Raw genomic sequence first — 9,662 nt, 5'->3', positions numbered from 1 at the left:
AACATTTCCTTTTCCGTGGAAGGTGAATGGATAGTTTTAACAGTTGATTTTTTTACCAATATTTTGCAACATCAGCTATAACAAGTTGTATGTCTTAGTAATCAGAAAATGAAATACATATTTAAAAATGATCACCCAATTTAAATTTTGTGGGGAGGGTGTAAGAGTATTAATATCAAGGAAATGTCTTCTTCCTCCTTCACTTCTCCCTCCTCCAAATATTGTTTGATAGAAATTCTTACAGAAATTATACAATATAACAGTGTTTTTTTATTTGTATTTTTTTATTTATTTCTAGGAGAGAGAGAGAGAGAGAGCGTGAGCAGGGGAGGGTAAGAGAGAGAGGGAGATACACACTCTGAAATAGGCTCCAGGCTCTGAGCCGGCAGTCAGCACATAGCCCGACGCGGGGCTCGAACCCACGAACCGCGAGATCATGACCTAAGCGAAAGTCGGACGCTTAACCGACTAAGCCACCCAGGCTCCCCGTGTTTTGTTTATTTTTATACTTAATAACACTCATAAATAATCACCAAATATTAAAGATTGCAGACCTTGAAATGGCTGAGTTCTTTTGGTTCATGGATTTGCACACTTTGTCCTTGGCTCCTCTCAAAGTGTGAGATTATGAGAGAGGCTAGATGTGATCAGACTTAAGGGGAGAAAAAGGTCCTGGTTACTGGCAGAAATATGGCCAGAGGGAGCCATAAGTGTAATAAAAAAGGATTTCTCAAATGCCGAAAAGAATTCTAGCCTCTCCATCCGAACAGTCAACCCCTTGGGTGGGCTGATTTTCTGTCAATCAGATCCAAAGTATATGTCTAGAGATTGGAAAGAAAACAAACACATTTGTGGGTCAGAAATGTCTCACTTGGTTTGAACTAACTGCTTTTCTTTCTCACTCATTTTCACTAGTCGGGGTATCTGTGTGTATGTATCTATATCCTTGTTTTTCTTTCTTTGATGGGCAACACGCTTACCATTAACTTTGATACAGTATAGTTTTGAAATACAGATTGCATCTATTCAGACTTTTAATTTGAATTTATTTATCCTCCTTTCCTTCTGTTTAAAAAGACAAGAAGTGTTTTATTTAATAGATGATACCTACACACGAAGTATTGTGTGTATTTGCTCCATAGACTTTTGGTAAAACTCACTTGTCAATTCAACAACTAGTCATTGAACATCTGCTATGCTCAAGGCATCTTGGGCTTTATGAAGCTGAATGAAAAATATGGTCCTTGATGTTTAGTCTTGGTGTGTAACCTTCTCCAGAAGCAGTTGCTTTTTTAACAAGCGGGTAATGACCTTGGTTGCATATCAGAATGACCTGGGGAGCTTGTTAAAAATATACCTGCCCATGCTCCAGCTCTCAGCTCAGGGAAATTCTGAATAATAGGCTGGGTCCAAGGTGGGTGGAATTTCAACAACAAGCTCCCCAAGTGAATCTGATAAGCAAATCAGGATTAAGAAACACTGCTCTAAGCGCAGAAAGGACTTGTTCAGCCACAAGTCAACCAGGTGAATGCCCTTGAAAGCTACAACACGGGCACCTGGTTAAAGTCATTTATAAGGGTGGTTCTATTTCCACTGCTTTAAAACGGATAGTAATAATCTGGAAAGCGTCCCAGAGATAAGGCTGGGTCCAACGTTTTTTGTAAAACACCTGGATCAAGACTGCTATGGAGGAATAAGGTAGCTACAGCCAAATATCACCTCCAAAGCCTCCCCAAATGCTCTGCCCTCCTCTCTACCTCACACGAAATACAGTTATTTGTGTAAAATTTCTCCTTCACCACATTGTGAAGTATTCCAGAGCAGGAGCGATCCTCTTTTAATTCCACGAAGGAACTCAGTTACCCATACATAATAGTTATTGACCGGTGTTTTGAATCGAATTGAGCCCTTCTCCTCCGACTTCTAGGGTTTGACCACATATGCATTTATCTACAATGAATATTTACAAAAAACCCCCATAAAAGTGTATATTTGTTTAGAAAGCATTTCAATCACACAAAAAATATGTTACATAAGGAAGAACAATAAAACAAACACCCATGGACCCACTTCCCAATTCGTGAAACAGGAGATCGCCGAAACCTTTCAGGCCACCTGTTAAACTAGAGCCTTTTGAACAGTAACAAGCTTCTGAAATTTAACCCAGAATGCTTGCGTTCAATCACCGATTGATTGGATCATTCATTCGTCAGGTGTGCCTTCTAAGTGCCAGAACCGACGTAGGGGAGATAGTTATTTCTATTGTTGGAGTGAGGAGGGGTCTAAAGGGACATGAGCCATAGTCAGAATCGTGCAGTTTGCCTCCGCTGCAAGCCGTGCTAACCCAGCTCGGCCCTCCAGAGTGGGCGTGGTTTGCTGTGCGGACACTTTGGGCCGAAACTACGCGTCCCGGCAGTCCACGGGGCGAGTGGGCGGAGCCGGGCCGGGGGCGGGGGCCGGGCGAGGGGGGCATTGTGTCGCGAGCGCGGAGCCGCATTTGTCTGCTCGAGGTGCTCCGCGAAAGAGCGTTGNGCCCGAGGAGCCACGCGCCAGCTGGCCGCGATCGCGGGCAGGGGGCGGCGTGCCAGAGGAGCAACATGCAGATAGGCGCCCGGCGCTCTGACGACCCCTCCCAAGGCAAAGAGGCCGGGGCGGCGCTGGGGCGGTGGAGAGCATGAGGGAGGCCGGGGGGCGGCTCGGCTCGGAGCGCTGCTAGGGAAGCAGTGCGCGCTGCACACTCGCCGGGGCGCAGCCGAGAGCGGGGAGCCGGGCGGGTCGCGCCATCGGGCGGGAGCCGGCCGCCGGGAGCTGTTCTGATTTCCGGAGCGAGTGCGAGGGGCCCGGAGCAGCCCCCGGCCCCGGCGTGCAGCCAACATGGGCAACGCGGGGAGCATGGATTCGCAGCAGACCGATTTCAGGGCGCACAACGTGCCTTTGAAGCTGCCGATGCCCGAGCCAGGTGAACTGGAAGAGCGATTTGCCATCGTGCTGGTAAGTGCGCGGCGGGGCTCCGGGCGGGGAGGCGCAGCTGACCCCCGCCCCCTCCTCTGCGCCGGGAGCGAGCCTCCTGTCCCAAGGGGGAGGCGCCCACCTTCCCCATTGTGGCCTCCCCAGCCTTCCTGGTCTCCGCTCTCCTCCAGCCCCCGCGTTCAGCCCTCTCGGGGTCCCGGGCTGGGGCCGGGGGCTCGGGGCGGGCTGCCTGGCCAGCCCGGAGCCCATTGTCTGGCGGGAGAAGCACCACGCAGCGCGTGTGCCGGGGAGGTGCGGCGTGGGCGTGAAGGGAAGGGGGCGCGGGCCGGGGAGAAGGGGGCGACGAGCCGCTAAGGCTTTTTATTAAACAACACCCGCCCCCCCCCAAATCCCCGCAAACCCCAGGTCCCTGCGGACCGTCCGGCGTGCGGGGTCCCGGGTGGTTGGGTGCATGCGGCCGGCAGCGGGAGGCGCGCGAAGGCGAACTTGGGAGGCGGCGTGGCGGCTTGGCGGAGGGGAGCTGGCCGGACGGGGAAAGATAAGACGACCCGCGGCAGTGCGGCGCCCGGGTCCCTAGGCTGGGAGGGGCGGGATCTGACACCCCGGCGGGAGAGGAGCTCTGCCTCAGCTCGTTCCTTTTGGTCTTAAACCCTAAACCACAAGAATGTGCAGTTTTGCGGGGACGTGTTTCGAGTTGTTCTGACATCAGGGGCGACCCCTTCCCTCCACCCCGGCACACATAGCCAAATCCCCGGCTCCCTCCCGAAATTTGCTTTTAGCTTTTTAAATCCGAGGCACTGAAGACTCCCTTCTTTCTCCCTTAGTCTCGCTGGGACTAAGTTTCTGCGCCCCTCCCAGCCACAGCTTGTCAGTGCGCTGAGCTCCGGAGGGTGTGGCGGCCTCCCCTAGACCCAGCCGGAGTCTGGACTACAGCTGGTCCCCAGACTTCCGATTTTTAGTGACCCAGCCTCCTTAAAGGGATGTTGGAAGGGAAACAGGCAAGATCCGACGCGTTCCTATTCCTTACACTTGTACGTTTACCTTTTTTAAAGCCAGTTACCTCTCACCTCTACGAGGCCAGGCGGTAAGAGAAACTTGTGCTCAAAGGCAGCCAAATTTGCGTCTGCCTGCGGGTGCTTGGTGTGTAACTTCCCAACTTTGGGAACGGTCCTGAGCCTGGACGCCGCCAACTGGGACATTTAAATTTGCCTTTCTTCAGGCCTTTTAAAAGGGCAGGTTTGATAGGGGGTATAATGTTTTGGATGCTAGGTGAGCTTTGTGCTCTTCGAGACAACAGAGGGCAACAGCTTTTTTCACGCCACCCGGAAACTCTGGTGTGGCAGTCGGGAAATAGATGAGGCCGCCTGTCTTGCTTTGCATCTTCTGTGATCTCCCACAGCTGCTCCCCTCGTTGTGCAAGATGGGACACACTGAAATGAAACAGCATAGGCTTAATTACTTCTCAAGGCAGCCTGGGTGCATACTTGACCTGTCTTTCCAGAGACCGACGTTTTTATTCAAAAATCCTCATCCTTCCAGACAGATGGTTCTTCCCTCCTAGCTCTGGGTTTTCTGTCTTTTCATCCTGTGGTGGTGTGTGCGCGAACGTGGGTACTTAAAATGGAAGGGCCAGTGACACAGGAAAACCAGATCACAATAATGCAATTAAGTTCTCAATTGGGATAGCGTGTTTTGCATGAGCTTTCAGTTATGCTGCTGATTAATAACACATGATATGAATTAATCTTTAGAAAAATGTTTCATCATTAGCATGGTGGATTTGTGTTACTCTTAAGTCTAGCAGTCACAGACTTGGTATGTCACATCGATGATTCTGCATCACAGACTCTTTGGGGCAATGGTTGGCTGTTGTGGTTACTTTTACTCTACTGTGTGTCACACACAATTGCTGGATGTGGTTCTTAATTGTTGATGATATTCTAAGCCCCTCACAATAAAAAACAAAACCAAACTATAACAGGCTGATCTTTTTGAATAGATGCAAAGCTTTTGGGGAAGTCTCAGCTTGGGGGCTGCCTTGTGAGTAATGGACTTGGAAGTTGATGTGGTGGTTACCGTAACTCTGCCTACTGAGCTCTAGCTGCTCTTTGGAAACCTACAAGAGGAAATAAAAGGAGTCTTCATTATGCATTAATAGACGTCCAGAGTGAAGGTGATTTCTCTTAGGATCATTTTTGTTTTCTGAAGTTGTACATGTGATGCTCTCAGCTTTGGTTTTCTTCATGAATTGCTTAAGAAATCAACTCAAACCATTTAATTCTAGAGATCAAGGTAGAAGGACACATTTTAGGTGGCAGATTTTACAGCATATATGTGGAGAAAATTCTTTACCCTGAGCCACAGGGAATTATATTGGCATTAATGATACTAGCTTTATTTCCCTCTTTGATAAACGTACATATGATTTGGAAGGAAAACTCGATAGTAATACTGTACGGGAAAGTATACAAGTACCTCATTGTAAGTTAAGTATGGCTTATGTCAATAATTAATGAGACATTTCAGACATGGAAAACAATTACACTCTCAAGCTCTAGAATACTTAAAGCATTGGGAAGGAGTAAATAAGAATTAAAATGACAAGTCCATCTATTTCTGGCAAACCTTGAGAACAGACCTACTCAGTGACTGTTTCCTTACCCCTTCATCAATCTAGTTTAAATAGTATAACTCTAAAAAATTAAAAGACATGAATGGAAAGAGGAAAGGAGGGAGTAAGAGACTGTGGAATTAAGATCAGTGGAGGTAAACTTTTAAAAATAGTAATTTTTATAGGAAAAAAATTTTTTAAATAGATTTGAACTCCTGAACTTCCTGTAATTAAAGACTAGTAAAAATTGGATCCAAATCTGAGGAGCTTAATCTTCCTAAGGAGAGTCTCTTTCCTTAAACTCTTTCCTGTCTTCAGCACTGTCACAGTAGTTATAAAACATACTTGTGGGGAAACATTACTCCATGTATACATGTAACTGTTCGCATCTTTGTATGTACCTTTCAGGTAGAGCAGTAAAGTGATATGCCTTTGTGCACACGCTTGTAATATTTTTGTTAAACTGGTCTATAGAAGTGTTTCATAAATTATAAATTCAGTCATCTGCTTTTATTCCTTTAGGGTGTGTATATGGCATGTATTTTACAGGTAACATTGGTGTGTATGTATTTTTTGGGTCCTATGTTTTTATAATTAAGTATCCATGTGGCTCTTCACTGTATTAAACATTGCCTAAATGTTGGGAGTACACATACATGCACACACACACTCCATTGCCCTTTGTTTCCAAAGATGATGGTAAGAAGTTTATTCCGGTGTGGGGTGAACAATTGATGGTCTCTGCCCAAGAATCTTTTTTCTACATTAGGCATTCTATACCATTCACTCATTTTTGGCTTCAAGTCCTTGTTTACAACTAAAACAGAAGTTCCCCAATGCCTTTGTCAAGGAGCTGTCCTAAGGATTTGCTCTTTAAATGTCGGAGGAGAGGATAATTTGAAGCCATCTATCCTAGCTGCTCTATCTCTGTGTGATATCAGATATCAGGCTGCTCTGCAAACAGATTCAAAAAGACAGATTAGAAAGTGATGGTTTAGGGCAGTATTATGTCTGATACCGGGAGCTGCTTTGGTGTGGGATTAATTTGAGTCGATTTCTATCCAGTTTTTTTCCTTCTTGCCCTGAGGTTGAACATAGCCATTCTGCTTTAGGAAGAAGTGGGAATGTTTTCTGAGTACCTACTACAAGTCCCCCCACTGCTCACATACTCCTTTAACCCTCACAATCGTTCTAGGAAATAAATCTAAGTTGTTTATAGTCCTACAGTTGTGGAATGACTGATCTAGGATTTTTAATCCAGATTGGGTTGTCTGCCCCTCCTCCCCTCCATTTTATATTATGCTTCCTGAGGCCCTTGAACTGGAAAGGGGAAAAAATGCCTGGTGCTAGCAGTAAAGCTGTTAAAAAAAAAAAGTCCCTAAATCTGATAAATGCAAGTTCCAAGCTGTATAAAATAGACAGAAATGTCTTAAAAGTGACTGCTGTGAGGTTCGCTTGATGTTTTACTTTCAACGTCAAACATTTTGGCATCCTCACTATGCTTTTCCATTTTTCAGGCATGGAGTTAAATACTGATTTGGTCTGAAAGTGTGCTCTTTGGTTTTTTCCTATCCAGGCCGACTTGAACTACTCTGGTTGAGAATTTTGGATTTCCGAATCAGAACAAAGAGACAGTCTGTCAGTGCAGTGCATATACCGCGAATGTAATTACTTGTGAAAGGACAAGGGAAGTCAAGTTTTAACATTTAAGTTTATTTCCCTTTGCAAGGTGGTGTTCTCTTTTAACCACTTCCAAGGAGAGCTCTTGCCGTGAAGTCTGCTGAGCAGATGGATGGGTGAGAGTGTAGTTCGGTCATCATCAGATGCTTGCTGATTTTTCTCACATCCTTTCTCCTGTTAGGAAAAGGGGGTAGAGAAGTTGGGCTGGGGGTAGGGTGGGGTGGAGTGTTGTCACTTTGAGTCATTATATCTCACCCTCGGTACTAACTCCCTGAGCTGCTTCATTTCACCCAAGTTGGGAATATGTGCTTATTAGGGGGATGCATTCCATACCCCATAATGCCACTATATTTGGATATCTAGTATAGGAGTTAATCAGAGGTTATAATCTGAATACAAATGTTTGGCTCCAGTAAGAGACGGCCAGGAACACAAACTGATGATGTTTGGGAAGACAGTGTATGCATGCCCTTAAATCCCTAGGTGATAACCATTACTTTTGCTCCTGGCCTCTCATTTAGCAAATAGGATTGGCCTGGGAGACAGGAGATCTAGTTTCTAGAATTAACCAGCTGCACCATGTTGAGCAAGTTAAAATCTTTCCTCTGGTCTTTGACCTTCTTCCTCTGTAAGTTGGAATAAAATTTGACACAACTATTAAGATAGATTTTTTTTAGAGTACAGCACTTGAAAGTGTAATTTCCAGAATATACCATCCTGCGATCCATCAGCTGACTTTGCATTTTGAAGAGCATTGTGCAGGAGAGTGTGTAAGCTGTATTCTGTGTGGTCTAGAGAGTAGAATTTCCAGGGTCATTGACTGAAAGTCACCTAAGCTTAAGGAAAAGTATTTTAACATTTAGAGTTGTCAAAGAAATGAACAGTAAGCTCTCCGTTAGAGTTGCGCACACAGAAGCTGTATGAAAAATGCTGGTGGTTGGAAGTTCTTTGCAAACCCAAGCCATGTCTAGTGCGTTACTGGTTTCCATGGCACCCTCTTTGAGATGAGCCTGCTGTCTGCAGCTTCTAGACCGAGAATCATAGCACCTGAGAGTGGGGGAGGCTTCCCCCTTGTAGCGTCCTCCTGGGCTCAAGAAAAATAAGTGTAGGCTCATGTTTGTTCTGGAAATTCATTGGACATTACAAAAACTGTTGCTTGAAGGGCTTGGTCTTAAAAGAAGTGTGCTCCTTTTTGTCATACTTCGGTCTTGGGGCAAAAGGACAAGGTGAAGTGGACTTCTTTGTGCTTAAACACGTAATAGATGCCGTGAAAGTGGCTGATAGAAGAAGCACAGATTCCAGATGATCATTTCCACTTTGCAAGAGGGTGCTGGTAGTTGGACACCTCTTAGGAACAAAGCCCCGAATCCTTAGAAAAGAACAGACTGAATTGCTTAAGAGAGCGAGCGTGAGTTACAAGCTGGCTCTTCCCTCTAAAACGGGGGATGTTTCTTCCCTTTCCCCACCACAAGGACTGTTGTCCCTAGTCTTTGGGGTCATGGTTTGTATAGTGGCTTCATGCACCTTGTTAGCTCTCATTTCCTTGAATACTGCTGGCAGAAATAACTCCTCTCTTTTCTTTCTTTTAATACTGTGTCTACACAAGTGCAGGTGATCTCCCCCCTTACCAGTCACTCTGTCCTCTTTTCCAGAAGCTCTCTTTCAGCCAAACACTAAGGAGAATGCAGTTTCCATTGGATATAATTTAGAGGCAGTGTCAAGGGAAGAGCTGGTAGGCCAGAGAGCTGGGAGTTAGCCAGGCCCACAAATGTGGGCCAGGATGTTTGGGAATCCCTCCTTGAGGTTTAGTGGTATTCGTTGTAAACAGTGGAAGTGTACTTTCTGCTCACAGTCTTAATAAAAAACAAACCTAGTCACATCTCTGCGCCCAACACACACACAACAAAAGCCCATGGCCGGCGGCAGAACTTATACAAACTTTTTCTAGTTTTTAGGACACACCAAAGGTGTTTTCTTCAATCACATTTTCGGTGTTCGTGTACAGCCTGTCATGGACTTCAGTGACTTTGAATTCACACGTAGTCAGCTTTGTTCTTTGAGGAGTTGCTGTTGGTAAGCCCCTCTGTCCATTGTAACAGAAGCTGAAAGCTTTGAGGTGTTGAGATCCTGCTAAGGCCAAAAGTGATCTTGACTGATGTCTGTAGGGTACGTGGTGACCATGCCTGGTTTATTCTAAAAACTTGTTGGGAAAGGCTTTGGGAAAGGTGTCAAGTTGTTTACATTTTGGGCCCTGTGCCTGATGTTGGGCACGAAGGTATGACTGTTACTTGAAGGTCCTGCGTTGAATTAAGGATTTGCTCTGGAACCTGACTTCTTTTCTGTGTTTTTCTTTTTTTCCCATGAGAGCTGGGCTGTACACTATAAGACAGGATAATGAAGG

The 9,662-nt window shown here is 45.8% G+C and overlaps 1 protein-coding gene across 1 annotated transcript in view; it reads left to right on the top strand.

The window, feature by feature from the left end:
* Positions 1-2,536: 2,536 nt before the first annotated feature.
* The window catches only part of FMNL2 (formin like 2), a 311,228-nt gene continuing 304,102 nt past the window's right edge, over positions 2,537-9,662 (top strand). The window contains exon 1 of the mRNA XM_077767821.1: positions 2,537-2,991. Coding sequence (XP_077623947.1) covers positions 2,875-2,991 — 117 coding nt within the window. The 5' untranslated portion in view covers positions 2,537-2,874. The remainder of the gene's footprint in view (positions 2,992-9,662) is intronic.

This window comes from Crocuta crocuta, unplaced genomic scaffold, assembly GCF_008692635.1.
Source record: "Crocuta crocuta isolate KB4526 unplaced genomic scaffold, BGI_CrCroc_1.0 scaffold154, whole genome shotgun sequence".
Lineage (NCBI taxonomy): Eukaryota > Metazoa > Chordata > Mammalia > Carnivora > Hyaenidae > Crocuta > Crocuta crocuta.
Note: the sequence above shows the minus strand (reverse complement) of the source record. Positions and strands in the feature narration are given on the sequence as shown.